The 22021-nt window shown below is 35.8% G+C and overlaps 1 protein-coding gene across 1 annotated transcript in view; it reads right to left on the reverse strand.

Moving 5' to 3' along the window:
• The window catches only part of LOC150104775 (leucine-rich repeat-containing protein 59-like), a 142029-nt gene that overhangs the window by 113873 nt on the left and 6135 nt on the right, over positions 1-22021 (reverse strand). Inside the window, exon 2 of the mRNA XM_090395347.1 lies at positions 6981-7040. Coding sequence (XP_090251473.1) covers positions 6981-7040 — 60 coding nt within the window. The remainder of the gene's footprint in view (positions 1-6980; positions 7041-22021) is intronic.

Consider the following 22021-nt stretch of genomic DNA (forward strand, 5'->3'; position numbering starts at 1 on the left):
CATGCTTTGGATACCCCTACACAGATATGTCGCAAAATGTAAGGTTATACATTTTGGGGTGAAAAGATTAGCAGCAGTTTACTACATTGGTGGAACTGTACTCCAGGAAATTGATGAGGTGAGAGATTTAGGAGTGTTGGTGGATAAAGAGTTGAAGTTTAGGGGGCACATTGCAAACGTGGCCATATCAGCTTATCAAATCACTTGGTTGCTGAAGAATACTTTGACGAGCAGAGACAAGCATGTTATTGTTACTCTGTATCAAGCCTTGATAAGACCCCATCTCGACTACTGCGCCCAGATTTGGTCACCTAGTTTTCTTCTTGATGGGGAGGAGGTTGAGAGGATCTAGAGGCAAGTGGCCAAGATGATAGCAGGTCTGTGGAATGAACCTTATGAGAACATGTTGAGGATTTGTGGGTTGCAGAAATTGGTTGATAGGCATAGGAGGGGAGATATGATTGAGACATTCAAATTGTTGAAGGATTTCTATAGGATTAATTCAGAGAATATTTTTGAGAACAGGACTGGTGGTAGGAGGACTAGGGGACATCCATGGAAGCTGGGCAAGAATGTGGTTAGTAAGGGAGTTAGAGCTAGGTTTTTTACTTTTAGAGTGATGAATGAGTGGAATAAGCTGTCAGTCTGTTGTGGATGCTATGACAGTGAATGAGTTCAAGGCAAGGTATGATAGATACTGTGTGAATGTCAAATAGTTGTGATGAACATGATTTGGGACCTCCCTCGATGAGTCTAAGGACTTCCTAGAGTTGCCTGTAATAATAATATCAATATGTTAAATCTATTACAACATGTCTGATGAACACATAAGCCTATCCATGAGGATAAGAGATAGTTTGCTTGCTGGTAAGTACAGACTCCGATTGAAAATTTTCTTCAGGACCCCTCTTGATTTGTTTCATTTACTTCTTTCCCTCCTATGTTTTCCACGTCATTTTGATTTTCTTCATTTTCATCTTTTCCTCATAATGATACCAATGTTTCATTTTCATTCCAAGAAATGTGAACTACAACTTAATTTGTACGCAATTCTTCATTTTCAGAACGCAAGAAAAATTCAAAATTGCCCCCTTTTGACTATTTAACTGTTTTTCATTTTCTCCGAGTCATTTTCTTTTACTAGCTCTGGATTCAAATTTTCTTGGCATCATTATGTATATTAATCTATCAAAAGCGAAATAAATTTTTATTAAATCCAAAATAAACATATAAATAAAATAAACAATTATGTTAAAAGCTAAAAAAAAATACAAAAATAGAAACAGTAGTATCTTGGTTTTGTTAAAATAAACTAGTTACCGTTATTTTACTATTACTCAACTATCTGTTTAATTACCGTTATTTGGAATTTCCTTTACTGTCCTATGATATTTGACCTTTTTTTGCTGCACAATTTATTGTGTCTCTTCCCAATATAAAAACAAATTATACATATGCAAAAATAAATAATCAAAATATTTGTTTGCATTGGAAATGTCAAATATTTATATTTTTTGAATAACATTTATTGAAATAAACATGACATTTTGCTTTCTTTCCTTGCAAAATAAGATTATATGGGTCGCACATTTCAATTTTAGGAATGATTTTTTTTTATGAACAACAAATGATGTTAAACTGTATTACTTGGGGTTTCCGATTGCGAGTCTTTTTAATATCAAAAATTTATATCCAACAGTATTTTTTTATCAGAGACACTTCGCCTTTGTCTTTTGCATAAAACTGCAACCGATTTTTTTTTGTTTAGAATCCGCATTACTATAATATCCAGTGTAACCACTGTAGATATGCTGAAAACATAATATGAAGAATATCCTACACAAAATAATTCAAAATTTCTGTCATTTTGAAGATTTTCTACTGCATCTACCTCCCTTCTCCTCTTCTGGAACTCAATTATATAACTACGTTAAATTTCTACTGGTTTGAAAGCTTTCAGATAGTATTCAAAATCTGTTAGTTAAGTTTACCATTTTGACAAAAAAAAATTTTAAAAAATAAATAAAATAAAGCAATAATATTGTTGTGCCGTCGAAGCATCTAATTCTGTACTATTTCTTTGCAATCTGAAATCAGTTGGTCAGCGGTCTGCTGAAATTTCAGTAGTGTTATTTTTGTTATTTATTTATTTATTTTTTTAATTCTAAATATTATTACATCTTCGAAATACTCCATAATAATCATCCTAACTGGAGGAAAAGTTAAACTTAGATTTCACTCAATGCTATTGAAAAAGACAAGAGAGAAAGTTTCCCCAGAAATCACACCTAGCTGTAGTGCAGAATATATCAAGAATGTCTTGATGTATTGCAGGAATGTCCAAGAATGTCTTGATGTATATTTGTGTTAGGATGTCTATACAGACATCCTAACACAAAAATACTGACATATCTCTTACAGGCTGATACAACAGTTATACCAAAATGATTTCTTAATTTATAGCGATCAGTTTCATTTTTATTATTGAAAAATTATAAATAATTTGATACAATTATCTTGAAAAAAAAAAAAAGAGATTTGAATTATTTAAAAGAAAAAGGTGCATATGTATTACATAATCATTTATGTTTTTTTTTTCTATTCCTTTCTGCTCGAGTAACAATCCATAAGCTAACGAAAATTATTGAGAAAGTGAGAAACAAACACGTTCAGTAAACGCATTAAAAAGTCCCTAATAGCCTAATACACACACAGAAATTTATTTTATATTTTTCACCTTTCTGATTGCTTTACAGACGTTCAAAACATTTTATTCTGATATTGCTTTTGTAAGATCAAACTGTTTTTTAAACATTAATTTCCCCAATATTACATAATTTAATGATTTATACTTATCAGGAAATAATATAAATGAAAAAATATACAAAATTTGCTAATTTATAATAATCACAATTTAATTTCAATATCGGAATATTAAAAGTTCTCTGGTACAATTACTTTGGAAAAATAATGAATTCAAACAAAAAGAAAGTGCACGTTATCTAGCAGTATTTTGTGTGGGGGGATGATAATTTTGGGACGGGGAGTTAGCCATTAAAGGCGAATTAATTCTGTTATGAAAATTTTGAAAAAAAAAATTTCCTTTTGACGCATGCACCTACACGTTTCAAAAGATAAACTGTAGGGAAAATATCACTACTTCAAAACTGCCGCATAATATTGAAATTAGCCGAAAATATGTACATAACAGTTGACTTCATAACTGCCGTTTATTTCGATTTGTAGTGAGTGATTAGGGGGAAAACCAAGAAAGTTGAAATGCAAAAACTTATAGATTACATTATAAAAATTATGCATTACATGATATGATTCTCTATAAAGCAAAATTTAAAAGTGCAAATCTTTGCACAATCTGTGAACTAACCTTCGAACTAAGATTATGAATAAAAAGAAAACTTAATTTGAAACAGATGGAGGCTGTATTCATTTTTAGATTTGGATTTTCATAAATTTATAAAATAATCGTTTGACAAAAATAGTTATCTTCAATCAAGTTCTAGGAGAATTTTAAAATGTATTGGTGATTAAAATAATTAGCAAACAAATTGATAGTGACATTGATCTTCCAAAGTGATACAATATGAAGTGAAGGAAGTATGGAAGGATTTATTTTACGCTGGCATTAAAAACTATAATTATACAATAAAAACAAGGCAGCAAAAAATGAATATAACTCATAGTATTTACATGACAGTCTGATATAACTTAGATTACGTATAACTGTCTGCTATAGCTTAGATTTGATATCTAAGTTATAACAGTCTGATATAACTTAGATTCCGGTTACTGAGCAAACAGCAAGCAACTGTGTTTCTTGCTGTAGGCAACTGAACATAGCTACTACGTATGCCAGGTAATCTAGTTAAGTGTTCTTTTCAGCGTGAAGGATTACTGCCCCTTCTAATGGACATGACAGTCAAACTGCACTTCTTATCCATGTTCTTTCAACAGGTGGACAGAATATTATCCAGGTTTGCTGGACATGTATTTACGTCCAGAAAAGAAATGGCACGCTTACATACATGAATTTTATGGAATACAGGAGTTCCTGATAGTTTTATATTCTAAGGAAAGAGCAATGTACTTATTTCAAATGGAAGTGGGAGGCCTCACAAATTTTTCAGTGGCCTCTAGTTTTTATATGATGAATTTAATATTTAAAAATAAGTATTTTATTTTGCAACTATAACTACACTGTTTTTTTTTTTATTTCTTTGTGAGGAATAAGGTTTTAAAATGTGGCCCCATAGAGAGAAAGGCTCCCAAATTGTGTCTAATGGTAAATGCAGCCCTGGTTAGCGAGCATAACTCTCAGGTATCCATGAATTAGTTATGAAATTGTGAGCAACCTTGGCCACCAAGCAAAGGAAACATTTATTTAAAAATGTGATATCAATGGACTACAGGTTCTGTAGCTCAGATGATAGATGATGCCCCTTTGGTTAGAAAGATCTAGGTTCAAATCCCATCTAGGATGTGAAGAACCTTTATTGGGGCTTTTCAAAAGTGAGGGTGGCAGGGTATTTTCTACAGGGAAGTCAGGCTTTTAATGCCACAAAACAGGCAAACTAGCCAGAACACAAGCAATTTACAGATGCAGCAGACAGAATTATGATTATTATTATTTATCCATGCACTTAGCCTAGTAGCTATACGCTTTGCAACCATATGCCTGAGAAAGGAGTTTCCTTGGTTTAATTCCCATCGCTGGCCTGAGGAGTTTAAGAATCTATCTCAGACATAGCCAAGTTAGCCAGAGTGGACAGCAGGGTTTTTCTCCCCACTTTATCTGGGGGTTTTTCTTCCTGCAGGCAGGCAAACCGGCCCCGCCAACACACACAGCCGCAGAATATAACGGGAGACATAGGGCTAGTTACCCTCCTTGGGACGGATACGACTTAGAAGGGCTTAAGATAGCTCTGTAACAGGCCAGTAGAAGGAAGAAGAAGATTATTATTATGTGACACCTCCAAGGAGTCCAAAGACTCATTGAGGGAGGGCACCTACTCTACAACTCTCCAACTCCACCACTTTATCCACCAACTACAGCAAACCACATCATCTGTACCAATGCCATCTACTGCCCACCACAGACAACCAGTATTTTCACAGACAATCGCAAACATCCAAACATACACACCCATGGCGGGATTTGAACCAGCAGCCTTCTGGCTGTAGAGAGGATGTGCTAACAGCTCAGCCAACCAGGCCGGCACTATCAGGTTTCTATCATGCCAAGTTACATGGCTGTATTTTTATAAAATATGCTCATTTCAGCAATTACATCAACAAATTCAGCCAGGGCTGCACTGAGGAATAACCATTTTCCTTAACTTGTGGATACTGAAAGTTTTTCCACTTGGTTATATTATAAATTAAAGATGCAAAGAAATATAATTTCTTGGCATCTTTAAGAAATTATTCTTGGTTTCATCCTTTATCCAAGTGTAAGCAAAGTTTGCACATGAAGTAACTTCATGACAGGGCAACTCGTATATACAGGCTAATGACTTCAAATCAATTTCCTTAGTATCCCATAATACGATGCACATTCTTACAGACATGATACTGCTATGCATTATGAGAAGGGCCACTACACAGACCACTTTCGTCCTTTAAGGAGGTCTCATCAGTCAGGTCCCACCTTACGGTTACTCATATATGGAAATATGAGTTCTGCATTACTTCAACCTTCATATCACTTCTAGGTCTGGCTCCCACTGATGAGACCTCGATAAAAGTCGAAATCAGTCTGGATAATGGCCCTTCCCATAATGCATAGCAGTATACATGTCGGTAAGGATATGTGCACTGCATTATGGGATCCTAAGGCAATTAATGTGCACCCATGAGCCTCTATATACAAGTTGTCCTGCCTGAAGCTACTTCATGTGTCAACTTTGTTTGCTTACATTTGGATAAAGCATGAAACCAAAAATCTAATTTCTTGGCATCTTTAATTTATTAACTGCAGATATTGCAAAAAAAAAAAAAAAAAAAAAAAACTGCTGCTTTTGCAGAAAACTTGATACTTCCTCTGCATGATGTTTAATTTGCTGCACTTTAGCACTCATCATCAGTGGTTCTAACAGGCAATTAAGTGCCCATGACCTTCAAACTATTCTTGGACTTCTCAACTGTAACTCGAGGATAAGGTGGTTAGCCCTATCCCTCCCAGAGTGTCCTATGTCTGTAGATGCATGTGTTCACGGGGCCAGTTCGCCTGTTCTGGGGGGGATGTAAAACCAGAATTTCTGGGTGAAAAAAAAAAAAATCTACCTCTGTATGAGACCAGCCAACTGAACTTTAGTCAAAAGAGACCAGATAAAGGTCCCTCACGTCATGGAAGGGAATTGAACCCAGGTCTTTCCGACCAGAGGGCTTCATCTATACCAGTGATGGCAAACCTTTTTACCCAGATGTGTCAAACTTTTTTTTTTTTTTTTTTTTTTTTTTAAATATTGACATTGTTGATGTGCCACTTGCATACATGCATTATAAATGTAACTACATAATCATAGATGGTGACTTATACACATCATATTAGGCTATTTATTTAACAGGACATTGATATAAAATCTATGAATTCATATTATACAATTATTTTAACAAACTGAAATTACAAACTTACATTACATTTAATGATTTTTCTGTTGCTGACTACTGGTAGAAAGTTCTTTCAATGAACAAACCTACCTTCGCCTTAACTGAGAGCAATCTTACACGATTTATCACAGTTTTGTCATCAGAATACCGATATCTTTCAACATCCAAGCAGTGCCACCTGAAACCCTCAAGTGTATCAGTGCTTACACACACATGTCATAGGTTCGCTATCACTGGTCTACACCAACTGAGCTAGGGAGGCTCCTTAGCACTCACTAAAGATAAACTTAGGTAATCGGTCAGGTTACCTGGTATATAAAATTTGTCTTTTATACTATATTTTTTGTACTTACAGGAAGAGTTTTGATATGGTTGCAAGATAGGTCTACATGGGTTGCTTTGGGCAAGGCAGCCTATTAAAAAAATAAAGAAATAAAATATGTAAATATTAAAATATTAATAAAATACTAAAACATTCTATCTATTTATAAACGTATGAAAAAAAGAATGAAAGAAAGGAAATGGCCACATAGTTACTGGCTAGAAGAGTAGATAGCACTTTCATTCTCCAACCAAGGGGCTTTCAGTTAAAATCCACTAGATGTTTGAAAGTTAGATGGTGCACTCATTGTGTGTGGTTTTCAGATTAACTTAAGATACAGCTATCTTTTTAAATCATTATATATAAGGTGGCAATATGAAGGGACAAAAAAAAAAAACTCTTATCTGCAGGGCCGTCGCCAGATTAGATAGTGCCTGATGGATTATAAGACAAAAATATAAGAAAATCTCCAATTTCTATTTTGTTTTTATTACAAGAGAAATATTAATGCAAAATGATTACATAATAATATTAATTAAATGTTTGCGCTATGGGGGATATCGCACAATAAAACTGATTATAAGTTCTTCTAAATTTAAATTATAAGCTATGTCCGCCTCTATCGATATAGTTACTAGACCAACCAATCCCTCTTGGGTCATTGCTGTTTGCAAATAATTTTTAATCAGTTTAAGCTTGGAAAAACTTCCTCCCGCACTTGCTACGCTAACAGGAATTGTTAGTTTAGCTAACATATAGAGGCAGGAGGCCTCTATGCTACACCCTCTCGACGGTACTGCATATCTGGACCACACTGTTGACTATAGATTGTGCCTTAACATTTAAAGACATCGAAGCAAAAAAACCTAGAACTTGGTGGTGGTACATAGATGATATATTTTTTGTTTGAAAATATAACGTGAATGACTATTTTTTTTTTTTTAAATAACTAAAAAATAGTGCGACTTTTTACTCATAGATTTAATACAAAAATTTCTACATGTTTTGAAAAGTATAACCAATTGCATCTTCATGAAGATGAAGAAATATACAAAAAACCTCTGGAAACTCCAAATAGTTGCTAGTTTGAAAATTATAGAACTATAGCATGCATTACCTGCGAGAATCATTTGGAATATCAGAAATAACCTATTCACTCTTGCAAATAGCTTTCAGATGGTTGTCAACATAATGGAGGTCAGATATGGTACATATGACTTGCAGATATTTCGTAGGATCTGGACTCGATTCCAAGACACCTTATTCAAGGTGCCTTGAGAGCATATGACTTCAGAAAATTCATTGAAGTCTATTCTCTCAGGCTCCAATCACGATTTCAAGTCCAATGAATTCAGATTAGGACTTACAGATGGCCAATCAGATGGTGATGTCATCAGTCACATTTGCATCCAACCACTGTTCAGTGGTCCTTACCTTGTGTGCAGGGGCCGAATCATGTTGGAAGTTACTGCCTACCATGAAACAAGGTGTTATTCTTGGGCCATACAACAGGTTTCAACACAGTGTCTTGATATACTCTGGCAGAGGTTTTGATCCTTCATCATCAAATTCCTGATATATATATATATATATATATATATATATATACCCTCAAGGGGTTTAGAGGATATGATAATACTACATGAAAAATGACATCATTACTAACTTCCTATCTACAATTTTCCTCCAAATCAGTCTGTTACCTGTCAAGATTCCAACATTATCAGATCTTATACTTCTATCTTCTAAGGCACTTTTGCTGTATCAATCCACATATATCTTGGTCTTCCTCTGGGTCATTTTCCTGGCAACCTGGCAGAGAACACTTGTTTTGCTAATCTTTCATCTCCCATTCTGTTTAAGTGAGATTAGCTCTACTAATGCATTCCTGGATGCTGACAATGTCAAGTTCCTTCCTAATATCCTCATTTTTTAATATGATATTGCCATTCATGCCATCTGTTCATTCCCCTAATCTTTCTCAGGAAATGTTTTACTTCTGACCCAGCTCTCAGATCCATAAGTTAAAACTGGCTTGAATACGGTCTTGTATACAGCTAATTTAGTATTTTGGCAAATTTCTCTTGTATTCCATATAAATTTATTCAGTTGACTTCCTACCATACCAGCTTTGTTGATTCTGCTGTCTATTTCCATATTAAATTTACATCTTCACTAAAAATTGTGCTAAGTAGCTGAAATGTTTTACCTGCTCTACAGGTTCTCCATCCACAATGCAGTTGATATTTTCAATGTTTTTGCCTATTTTCATTGTCTTGTTATTGCTGACCTTCATACCAAATCTATTACAACAGTTATTCGCTTTAGTCAGGGAATCTTGCAAACTTGTAGCAGATTTATTTAGAAATGTAACATCTTCCGCATAAAGCAAAGAGCTGACATTAACACTCCAATTCTGATATCATGTTTAATACCACTTTCCTTCATAATGTGATCCATATAGATAATGAATAACAGAGGGAATAATGTACATCCTTGTCTCACACCAGATTTAACATTAAACCATCTTCCTGTACTTCCTTCAATTCTAACTGCTGACTTACAACTCAAATAAAGAATAAGTATTGATTGATATAATGCCCTAATTACACCATATAACTGTAGCGTTTCGAATAGCTTCTCTCTCTTGGCACCTTGTCATATGCCTTTTCCAGATATATTATTATCTAACACATCCAAGGAGTCCAAAGACTCATCGAGAGAGGGAACCTACTCAGCAACTCTCAGCCTCCACCACTCCAACTACCTTCATCTACCGCCGAACACTACTACTATTTTCATAGACAATCGCGAACATCCATGCCCACGGCGAGATTCGAACCCACAGCCTTTTGGCTGGAGAGCGGATACGCAAATCACTCGGGTAATGAGGCAGGCATCTACAAAAATTAAATACAGATCTTTGTTATATTCACATGATTTCTCAACAATCTGTAGTAAGTGAAAATCAGATCCTGACAGCCTCTATCTGGCTAAATCAATCAGTGTTTTCTTCAATGCTTGCCACTGAATCTCCAAGGTTTGGTTCCTGTTCTCAAACTCTTTCATTTTTTCTTCAATCATGTTTGTATATTTTAGTCTACAGCTTGTTCTTCACCAAGCTTCTCTTCCACAATCCTTCTCAACAGTTTCTCAAGTATATACTTACATATATCTTACCAGGAACACTCAGTAGAAAAATACCTCTGTAATTCTCACATTGAGTTTTATTTTCCTTTTTATATATGGGTCGTATGAGAGCACTACTCCAATCATCTGGAATTTATACCTCTGTCCAGGCCTTCTGAAATATGCAGTGCAGCCATTGCAAGACTTTTATATCTCCACTTGAGCATTTCCGGTCGAATATCATCTACTCCTACTGCTTTCCACATTTCAGGCTTTGATGACATTTTCTTCTTCAAGCATGGATATATATTCCTCACTGCATGCCAGGTCAGTGTTTTTTACCACTGTGCTGTCATCACTGCTTGTTTCATTTAGCAATTATTCAAAGGAATTACTCCATACTTCAAGGATATCTTTTTCTCCAGTTTTCATCACCTTTATCATCCCTAATTCCTTTTACAGCACTCTTTCCTCCATTTCTGAGCTTCTTCAACAACCTCCAGAATATCTTGCAATCTTTTTGATATTTATTTTCTATGTTCTTACCAAAGTCCTCCCATGACTTTTGTTTAGCTAGTTTTTACACAGTGTTTAGCTTTCTTACATTTGTCTCTGTATTCTCTAAGAGCACAAAGTTTACTTATTTGCAAGGAACTTTTGATATGCTTTCTTCTTTTCTTTCACTGCCTCTTTAACTTCCTGTGTCCACCATGGAGTTCTGATTGTTCTATCCTTATAGACAACCTCACCACATGCCTCTCTCGCTGAATCAATCCGTGTTTTCTGAAGGACTTGCCATTGAATCTCCAAGATTTGATTCCTGTTCTCAAACTCTTTCATTTTTTCTTCAATAATCTTTGTATATTTTAGTCTACAGTTCACATCTGAGAGCTGCTCAACTTTTATTTGCTTTAAAACTTTCTTACATGTTCTTTTCAATTCGAAATTAAATTTTATCCTGCTAAATAAGTGATAAATAAAAAAGACTAAATAGTGATAACTTCCAATTTCAAATCCTCTGTACACTCTGGTGTCCAGCACCAAGGAGAAAACATCACTATCAGCAATAACACAGTCAATGAGATTTTTCTTATTCCTTGCCACATCTCTCTCTCTCTCTCTCCATGTGAATTTGTGCACATTTTTATGTTGGACCATTGTGTTAGTAATAACCTGTCCATGTCCTGAGCAGAAATCCAACAGGTATTTGCCATTATTATTAGCTTTGCTCTTTTCTCCAAATTTTCCCAATATATTTTTGTATGTCTGACAATCATTTCCTACTCTGCTATTTAGTTCCCCCCAACAAGGACCAACTTTTCCTTTTTCATTGTGTCAGTTGCTTTCTCTAAAGCCTCAAAAAATTCCTCCACTTCTACCTTAGTAGAACCTTCTGTGGGACCATAGGCACAAATAAGTCTCATTGTCCAGTTCCCCATTCTCATATTTGCCCACATTATTCTACTTGATACTGCCTGCCATTCAAGAAGATTAGTCTCATATTTTGTGTTGAACACTATGGCTACTCCTTTTCCTTGATTGTCATTGCCTGAATATAACATTTTGTATTTATTGCTCAGAAAGATCTCACCAGTTTTTGCCTTTTTTTGTTTCAGTCACCCCTATTATATCGATCTGGTACTTATCCAGTTCCTCAGCTAGTTCTATTTCTTTGCCATTCAGGCTTCTTATGTTGATAGTACTGATCTTGAGTTGGGGTGAGTTTTAGGATTTGTTCCAGTAGCTGATTTTTCGCTGTTTGCCCTGGTTCCCTGGCAAAAGCAATGAGTCCCTTGATCGAATGAGCAATGCCCCAGCCGGCATGAAATTCTGTTATGCTGTACCATAATTTTATATTGTGGTTTAAGAGAATAAGAATACAATTTGGTCAGCTAAATTCCAAATTGCCAGCCCATCCTCGTTTGTTCAGTATCCAGGTAAATACCTAACAGGATGCACCACGAGAAGGTGAGGATTGGACATTACGTCAGGAGCCCTGATCAGTTCTCTGCATTCCTTTAAAGGCTATGTGGTGGTGTCCTCTCAGTTATATAGTTTTGACCCTTAAGCACCCCCCCCCTGATCCTTTCCCATTCTCACAAAAATGCAACTTGGATATCCCCTTGATATGTCACCCCATACCAAACCATCACCGATGTGGGGTGATGACCTCTCTGAATCCTGAGTGCTATGGCATGTGCTGTGCAAGGGCATATAATCCAATCATTTTGGGTTAAATGACTCTTCAATGGTGAAAATCTCATCCATGAAAAGAATATCTGTCTGTGGTTTGCATACTGCCTAAGAAGGGCCTTTGATTTTATCACTCTCTAGCACATAAGTTGTGGCATTAGAAAGTGTTCAGTAGAACAACAGGCTCTCACCCTCAGGTCATTAGTTAGCATACTGACACTGTTCTCTGTGAAACATTCATCACCCATGACATCACTTTGTTTTCTCACAGGATTATGGTGGAGGCATGCCTTCACAACCCTCACGCTACTACATCCTAATGCAGCATGGCAGATCTGTTCTTTGGCAGTCAGATATGTCTACTGTATTGATCTAATGGTTAATAGTCCAATACACAAACATCTTACTGATCCAAAATGTTTTTAACATGTTGAAAATATCAGGTGGCTGCATTCCAACCTTGTGAAGGGCTAATAAAGCTACAGGGTTCTCATAATCTCCCCACTGCATGTTAATCCATATAGCTAGACAACTATCTACTAATAAACATACAAATGTTGGATGCGCACAGCACCACTAATGGCATGCACAATTCTGCAGGCAACACGAGGTGGTGGGGAAGTTGTAACAATATTTATGGCAAGAGTGTCTGTATATCACGAATGGGAGATTCTAAGTTAAATGCTCTTTGGCATGGTACATCAGGCTGAATGTATGCACAAATGCCACCCCTGAGCCAAAAGGAGTCAAAGAGTATGTATTTGGGAGAGTTGAGATGAGCAGTACTGAGAAAGGCTACAAATTTGATTTCTGCCAGAAAAAGAAAGCAGGGTTTGGCAAACTGGAAGCAGATGTGAACAGTATTGGGGATGGAGATGAGACCATGTATACTTGTAAAGTGGATCTGGAAGTCTCTGTGGGGTTTGCTGTTGACCGAGTGGGCCAAAACACATTTCCAATGCAGTACTTGTACTCTGGTTTCCAAGTTGGCTATTAACAGTTTCTTGATTTCTGCAGTAGTATTTCTCTTCTGTAGTTGATATGCCATGTTTTGTCACTGCTATGTCATTTTTCTTCCATCTGTTGGCAAAGTAGTTGTCCTTGTTAACGCTACTGACTAAGGAGAATGCGACTTAGGGAGAACTTACTTTGAAGCTGTTCACAGTTGCTATTAATTCTAATACACTTGCCAGTGTGTCACAGGTAACTTTCACCAGTGATAAAGAAAGCTGTCGCAGCCCCCATTCTTTTTTTTTTTCTTTTCTTTTTTTTTTTTTTTTTTGTAGGTCTGAAGCAGTGGCATCTCATGATTTTTCTGTAATCGAAAAACTGCATTTTTCCTATTAGTTTGATGCTATCTTCCCTCAGCGTGTTGTCACTTTTGGTGTGGAAGATGAGGATAATGGTGTTAACTTTGTTTATAGCCTTGATCAAGTCATGCACCATCAACATAATGAAGCTATGGAGCTGGCTGGTTTTAGTGGTAGCAGTTTTTACATTCAGGAACTGTTTCAATGAAGAGAGGCACAGTGGATAGAAGACAGGTTGGTTCACGAGAAGTTTATATGCCAATTCGTCAATATTTATGAACCGAGCATGCAACCACTGCCAACATAAATTACACTTGCAAGTAGCAGATATTATATGAATAAAAAAGACTTATGGGATGGACACTTAAAGCATACTTAAGGATTTCTCCATGATATTGAGAATAAGTGCTGCAGTTTCACTTGAAATTTATGTAAGAAATAACTTTTAAAATGATAAAAATGGGGATCACATATTTCAGTCCTCTTATTCCAAAGCACCATTCTTCCAACTTTTGTTCTTCCAATTTTTAGAAATTCTGCTGGAATTTTATTTTTGCCAGATGCTTTATTACTAAATACTACAAATACTCATTTCTATGATTCAGACTGCAGTAAAAATAAATAAATCCTGCAATATCTTTTATTCACAAAGAAGTAGGAGGAGCTCCTTTAGCCCTAATTTTTTTGGAGATCATAGACAGCTGATCTTTCCTCTTCACCCGAGCTCAACGCTATTAATGAACAAAAAACTTTCAGGGTAGAGAATGTGGAAGATAACACAACTATCATGGTTTTACACCCTAATGTATGTCTGAAATAGTACGAGTTCTAAGGTTGAGATTCGCATTTCAATCTGAACCATAAATTGTTTTGTGCATAAACAAATTCATGCAACTTCATGTGAAAAACAATTCACTTCAACTAACTGATCATTAACTATTCTACTCTATGTCACAGGCAATTATGTAAAACAAAAACATCCTCTTTAGTATTTGGCAATAATACATGTAAAAAAATATATCTTTCAAAATATTTATTTTCTAACTTTAATATTGTTAAATTGTAAATGAAATTATTTCGTGTTTTAATTCTTCATTCACATTTAACATCATCCACCATGTTATAAGCAAGACTTGTAAATATCATTTGTTGTTAGTCTCTTATTTGTAAATTATTATTCATATAATTACTTGGAGTCTGTTTATTATTGTTTAATTAATCTGAAATATGTATTGGTACTTATAGGACTCTGTATTAAAATATCATTCAGTTTATTTTATTAATTCCTGTGTAAATGTTGTAAGAAAGTGTGTAAGTAAATTTAAATGTATATTATATGAACTGCGATATATTTTTTTAATTAACATTACTGAAAGAGAAAGTAATTTTATGTAATTCTTCTGAATGCATTTGATTGGCTGTTGTCAAGGAAACAGAGTTAATTTTAGATAGTATGTGCGTGGAGCGGCTATGGTATTCGAAGGGAGAAAGAGTTGATATGAGCTGAACTGGCTAGAACCAAATTTTGGCGGGAAGATTGAAGGTATTTTATTGGAAAATGAAAGAAAGAAGGGAGAAGCATTCAGGACAGCAAAGAGTAAAGTAACAGGTGGCAGCAAAGGGATTTGGATATGCTATAAATAGATTAGGAAGAAACTGGGAAATAGGCAATTAGGAATATTTATATGGAATTCTAAAATTACAACTAATTACAATTGTTTTGAGGAAGAAAAGTGCAAGCCTGAATTTAATGCATAGAAGAAAACAAGGAATAAGTAGATTACCTAAAACGAGTGCGTCAAGACTTGTGAAGCACTATGTTTAATATTTTAGTTATATAGTGAAGATTCCCTTTGAATAGTGTTACTTCAAAGTGATAGTTAACTTCAGTTTTAAGTGTGCCTATAGTGAATCCGATGTGCAAAGGATGTAACCCAGTAAGAGCAGTCCATTTTTTTTTTTTATATTTCAGCGTGAAGAAATAAGAGTTAGTTCTGCCTGATATATCTTAACATTAACTGTGGCATTCTACTAAAATTTATCGGAAGTATGGAGCTTTAAAGTGTTTCCCCCTTGAAGTGATAACTACCTCATAATTGAATTAAGTGTTTGTTGACTAAGAGAGAATTAGAGAGTTCTACTATAAGAGTATTTACTGTAAGATTCTGTAACATTGAACTGTGTGAACCATTTAATTATTCAGAAGAATGTAGAATTGACAGCTGGATGTCTGATGCCTATTGTTATGAATACCTGAACTAAGTTGATTTGCATTATCTCGTTTTCAAAGTTATACTTAATGTACATGTTATATAACCCTGCATTAAATGTTTTGTTTTATTGATTCTAATTTGGTGTTTGCCTGATTCTCCTTCATTGCACCACTCATAAAAAAATATCAGACCTTGTGGAAGACTTAAATGATAATATTAACCTCGGCCTGTATAAAGTGAGATTGAAAAAGTTAATTGATGATTGATTCTTCTATATTATATAGACTAGTCTGAATATAGGGTGGCGCAGGATAATATAAATTTCTCTATATTCAGATCAGTATCTTTTAGCATCTAACAAATAAAAACAGATAATTTAAATAAGAATAACGTTCCAACAAGATGGTGGATTCAAAGCAAGGATGTACGATCCAACAATATATCACCACAATTTGCATCTCCATATACTTCTTATTAAAAGAACACGTAAGACCATAGTAATAACTTTTAATTAATAAAAGGTACAGATATTTCACACTAAAACTAATAGTACATCTTCAGTGTCACACAAACAGTTATACGAATGGAATACAAGTAACGAACATTCAGTGGATCACCTATTAAAATACAATTGGTGTAGCATGTTAGGAAATGATAGAAAATAATAATTAATCTTTAAGATAATTGGTTTTTTTACTGATTACATAAAATAAAAGTCTCCCAGATCTTCGAGAGAGACAATCATTTCGATTTAAATTCGGTCGGTGTAAAATAGCTTCACAACTTTCTTTAAAAAAGGCGTTCATATTTGAACCTGCATCTATGGAGGAGAATAGCTTTATCCCACTGGATATTATGATTCACATGGTATTTGGTAAACGCCGGCCAAAGATAGAGATGACAGTTTATCCTTTGTAGAAGGCAATAAAGAGGAAATTTTGTTGATAGGAACATACGTGGGAATCAAATGTTACTTTTTCAAAATTCTACCTATAGGGTCTGAGATTCCTGGAATGTAAGGGATTGAAACTCTGCAGACTGTTTAAGAAACCTTAGGTACTGGAACATAAGATTCAATTATCTGTTGGATTTGATTGGGGTTGTAATTATTCAATTCCATTAACTTTTTAATGATGGAAAGTTCTTGTTGTAAGATTACTAATGAACAGCAAACTTTATGTGCTCTATTAGAGATTTAAGAATGCCAAATTTTTGAGATGTGTAGTGAGCAGACTTTTTATGAATGTATCTGCCAGTAAATGTGGGCTTTTGAAAGACGCTTGTAGATAAGTTGCCAGAAGAAGTTCGAGTAAGGAGGATGTCCAAGAATGGTAAAGTACCAGAATTTTCTTTTTTCATGGTGAATTGAATACGTGGGTGAAGGTTATTTATCTGTTGCAGAAATGTGGAAAGCTCATTTTCAGTATGTGACCAAATAGCAAAAACATCGACATAACGATACGAAAGAGATGGTTGAGGATGAATATGTGTTCTTTTAATAATTATACTATGCCACAGGTACCTCTAAAAATAAGAATCCATACTTCTAATTTTTGAAAAGTTAGATGTAACTCTGGAAAAATACAAATGATAATTTAGAAATGGGTAGGAGACAGAATCAGATAGCATGATCTATTATACAAGTAATGAACTTTAATGATCATAAAAAGGAAAATTAATGATCATAACAATCAAACAGGAAAATCTATTATTACGGGTATCTCCATGGAGTCAGTACTCATCACGGGAGACCCAAAGCAGCAAAACAATATCCATCATATCTCTTCTTGAATTCATTTACAGACTAAGAGCTCGCAACTAAATCAGGCAATGAATTCCACTCATTCACCACCCTCCAGGCAAAAAACCTTGTTCTGACACCCTTGTTAACCACACTCTTCTTTAATTTCCAGGAATGACCTCTTGTTCTTCCATCACTACCACACAGCTGAAACATTTCCCCTGCATTAATCCCATAAAAACCTTTCAGTAACTTAAATATTTCTATCATATCCCCTCTTCTCTGCCAATCAACCAACCTCTGCAATCCATCAATGTAGGGAGCTTTTTTTACATCACTTACCAACTTAGTCACTCTTCTCTGAACCATCTCCACAGCCTCCTCATCTCCAAGGAATCCAGGTGACCAGATCTGAGCACAGTAATCCAAATGTGGAAGTATCAATACTTTATAAAGGGGAATAATAACCTCTTTATCTCTGGATGTCAGTGTGTTCCTCAACAACCAAGTAATCCTATGTGCAATCTTGGACACCTTAGCAATGTGTCCTCTGAACTTCATCTCCCTATCTACCAACCCCTTAAGTCCCTAGCCTCATTAATCTCTAGGAGTACTGTTCCATCAATGTAGTACACAGCTGGTAATCTTTCAATCCCAAAATGCATGACTTTACACTTTTCCACATTGAACTGACATCTATTACCTTTTGCCCATTCCACCAGCTTATTTAAATCATCCTGCAAACTCGCAACATCAGCTTTTATTGCACTACCCAACTTTGCATCATCAGCAAACAACTGAATATCTCCCTGTTGAAGTTTATTTTTTACTTGGTTAGAATATAATAAATTTAGTTTAATCCTTTATCCAAGTGTGAGCAAACAAAGTTTGCACCTGAAAGTATCTTCAGGACTGGGATAAGGTGGTACAACACCAGGGAAACTCCTTGCAAAGGTGGAGCAAGCTACCAACACTCCTATCTCAGGATCTCCCATAATGCAAAACACATCTCCTTGCAGATGTCTAATAGGTAGAGATGACCTTGCTAATGCTTCTGGCTGGTATCTCCATTTGGCCTGGCTCCCACTGAAGAGACCTCAATAAAGGTTGAAACTAGTCTGAGTAGTGGCCCTTCCCTTAATGCATAACATTAGATATATCCACAAGGAGATGTGTTGTTAGCTTGGTCGCTTGCTCCACCTTTGCAAGGAGTTGCCCTGGTGTTGTACCACCTTATCCCAGTCCTGAAGATACTTTCAGGTGCAAACTTTGTTTGCTCACACTTGGATAAAGGATTAAACTAAATTTATTATATTCTAATCAAGTGAAAAATAAACTTCAACATCTTCCTCTAAATCCAGAGTAATTTATTAAAAAGGTGGCACACCAATTGGCAACTCCTATAGGTAGAGATGACCTTGCTAATGCTTCTGACTGGTATCTCCACTTGGGCCTGACTCCCACTGAAGAGACCTCAATAAAGGTCGAAACTAGTCTGGGTAGTGGCCCTTCCCTTAATGCATAACATTAGACATATCCGCAAGGAGGTGTGTTTTGCATTATGGGAGATACTGAGATTAGAGTGTTGGTAGCTTGCTCCACCTTTGCAAGGAGTTGTCCTGATGTTGTACCACCTTACCCCAGTCCTGAAGATACTTTCAGGTGCAAACTTTGTTTGCTCACACTTGGATAAAGGATTAAACTAAATTTATTTTATGAATATCTCCCTGTAAGCCATTTCCTATATCATTTATATACAAAGCACAGAGCCCTGAGGCACACCACTGGTCACCTGTCTCATCGTGGACTCGGCTCCTCCATACACCACCTTCTGGTATCTCATTCTCCTATCCATATCACCAATTTAGTATCCATTCCCATCTGCTCCAATTTGGTAACAGTGTTCCATGGGGTATCCTGTCAAAAGCCTTAGCAAAATCCAGAAGTACCACTGTGTAGCCAGTTCCTTTGTCCAACTCAGATGTCATTTTATTATGAAAAGTTAATAGATTGCTAAAGCAGGATCTACCTTTAACAAAACCATGTTAGCCTCTATAGAGGCTCATATCCTGATCCACCCATTCTTGAATTTTGTCTTTAACCAACTTTTCCAATACTTTTACCACTACTCCTGAGATGGTGATTGGTCTGTAATTAACTACTGCAGTTTTAGAGCCACTCTTATGCAAAATAACCACTTTGCCTAACTTCCACTCCCTAGGGACCATACCAGAGTTCAAACTTAAATGAAATATCCAAGTAAAAGGGAATGACAATTCATTTGCATATTCACACAACACCCGAGCTGATATTCCATCTAAGCCTACAGCAGTGTTTGCATTTAAATTTTGCAATATATTAAATACCTCTGATTTCTTAGCTTCGATTCTCCCATTTGTTATTACTACAGGTACAGAGATATCCTCACGTGGGTGATAGACTTTTGAAAAGTGATCACTCAGTAACTCGACTATTACATCTGATTTTGAGATGTAATCTCAAATTCAGATGTAATAGTCGAGTATTAACCTTAATCTTCTCATCATAATTTGAGATTATGAGAAGATTAAGGTCTTCTCATAATCTGATTTAGCTTTTCTTACTATGCTGGTAACCTTTCTAGCTTGAGCCTTGTACTGCTCATGGGTGTACTGATCGCCTTTGTCCTTGTAAATTCTCCACAACATTTTCTTTTTTTGCAGGTCAAGCTTGATACTACTGCTCATCCATCTAATGCCTGCCTTGTTTGACTTCCTGACCATGGGGACACAATCTGATATTGCTTTCCTCAGATACCTGCTGATTTTATCCCATGCACTGCTAACATCTTTCCCCTGCAATGGCTGCAAGCTCACTCCAAAGCCTGTTATAATTGCCTAACCTGTAGTTCCATATATACCCCTTCTTAACAGAAAAATCCACAGATTTTGCAACCTCCCAAGTCAATACCACATGATTGCTTTCACCAATTGGAGGTAACGAGGACACCTTACTTATGCATATATCCTCTAAACCAATAACCAGGTCCAAACTCTCACACCACGTGTCCCTTCAGTTATGTGCTGTTTCAAGTAATTATCTCCTAGAAGATGTATGAACTCCATTTCCTTTTTATTACATGATATTGCCTCCTTCCAATTTGTATCACCATAATTAAAATCCCCAATAATAATCACTAAACTTGCACTCATTTCACTAATTTGCTGATGCATGAATTCAGTATCTCCCACTGTACTCCCTGGCCTATAGCAGCATCCAACTGTATATTTGGTTGCATTGGTCACTATTTCGCACCAGACCGCCTCGAATGAATTCTCATTCACATGTCTATCATCTTGATATATTACTTTCTTTGGCTGCAACACATCAGCTATCATCAACAGTACTCCTCCCCCCTGTTCTATCTTCTCTATCCTCCCTGATTTCAGTATTCCCATGCCGATTTTTATCCCCTCTCTTCTGCAATTTATTCTGCGAATAAGGATAAATATACAATCAGTTGAGTCAATCATATTATTCATTATCACTGCTCATCTACTTAACTCTTAATTGTCAAAACAAGGCAGCACACACACTATCCTCCCATTGACACTTTTCCTCTTCGCAATATCTAACAATGTTCTTAAATCTTTTCCTACTCAATTTATACCACCACTCAGTCATTTGTACCCACCATAACTATCATCCTCTCTGCTTCATGTCCTCTCTTTACTGCTAAAGCCACTCTTTCTATTGTCCCACCAGCCAAGCACTCCTCATGCATACCACTCTCCATACCCTTAATCATAGAATCACCACATATCTTACCACTCTTAACGTCATTCAAGTCCACACAAGCATCACTCATAGACTCATTTTCTATGCTATTCAGCATGAGTCTACCAATGTCATTACTCAACGCTCTCTATTACTTACCCCCCCACCACCACCACTCTCTTGTTGACTCCCAATCACTCCCATACTATTTATTACTGCATCATTCACCAAAGACTCACCCATACGTAAATCTGTTCTAGTTACTTCAGCTAAGGTAATCGCTATAGTCCTAATTTCTCTGTTTAACACATTAAATTCAAACGTGTGGACAGACTTATGTGTTCGTCGAACATGTTGTTTATTATTTTAACGGTATAATAGAACACAGAAACTAAGTAAATAATTTATTGACTTGATGCTGATATTTCGCTGGTATTATAACCAGCATCTTCAGAGCACAAAAACACTGTTTGTCACAATACGCGAGACTCAGAACAACATGGTGTACTTAACCAAAATTGTAGCAGCAACACAAAGACTAGAGTCCTGATTTTGGCGCCCTCTATCTGAAAAAAAAAAAAAAAAAAAAAAAAAAAAAAAAAAAAAAACCGCTATCATATATTACTAGAGTCCTAGAAAAGTGCTAGTTTTTTCTTAATATGACTGTCTCCCAGATCTTCGGCAAGTTAATACAGCCATATTTGTTGAGATTTGGAGTGTGTTTTAGGGC

The sequence above is a fragment of the Typopeltis vanoorti genome, chromosome 7, assembly GCF_054136105.1.
Source record: "Typopeltis vanoorti isolate ZY-2024b chromosome 7, IOZ_Tvanoo_1.0, whole genome shotgun sequence".
Classification (NCBI taxonomy): domain Eukaryota; kingdom Metazoa; phylum Arthropoda; class Arachnida; order Uropygi; family Thelyphonidae; genus Typopeltis; species Typopeltis vanoorti.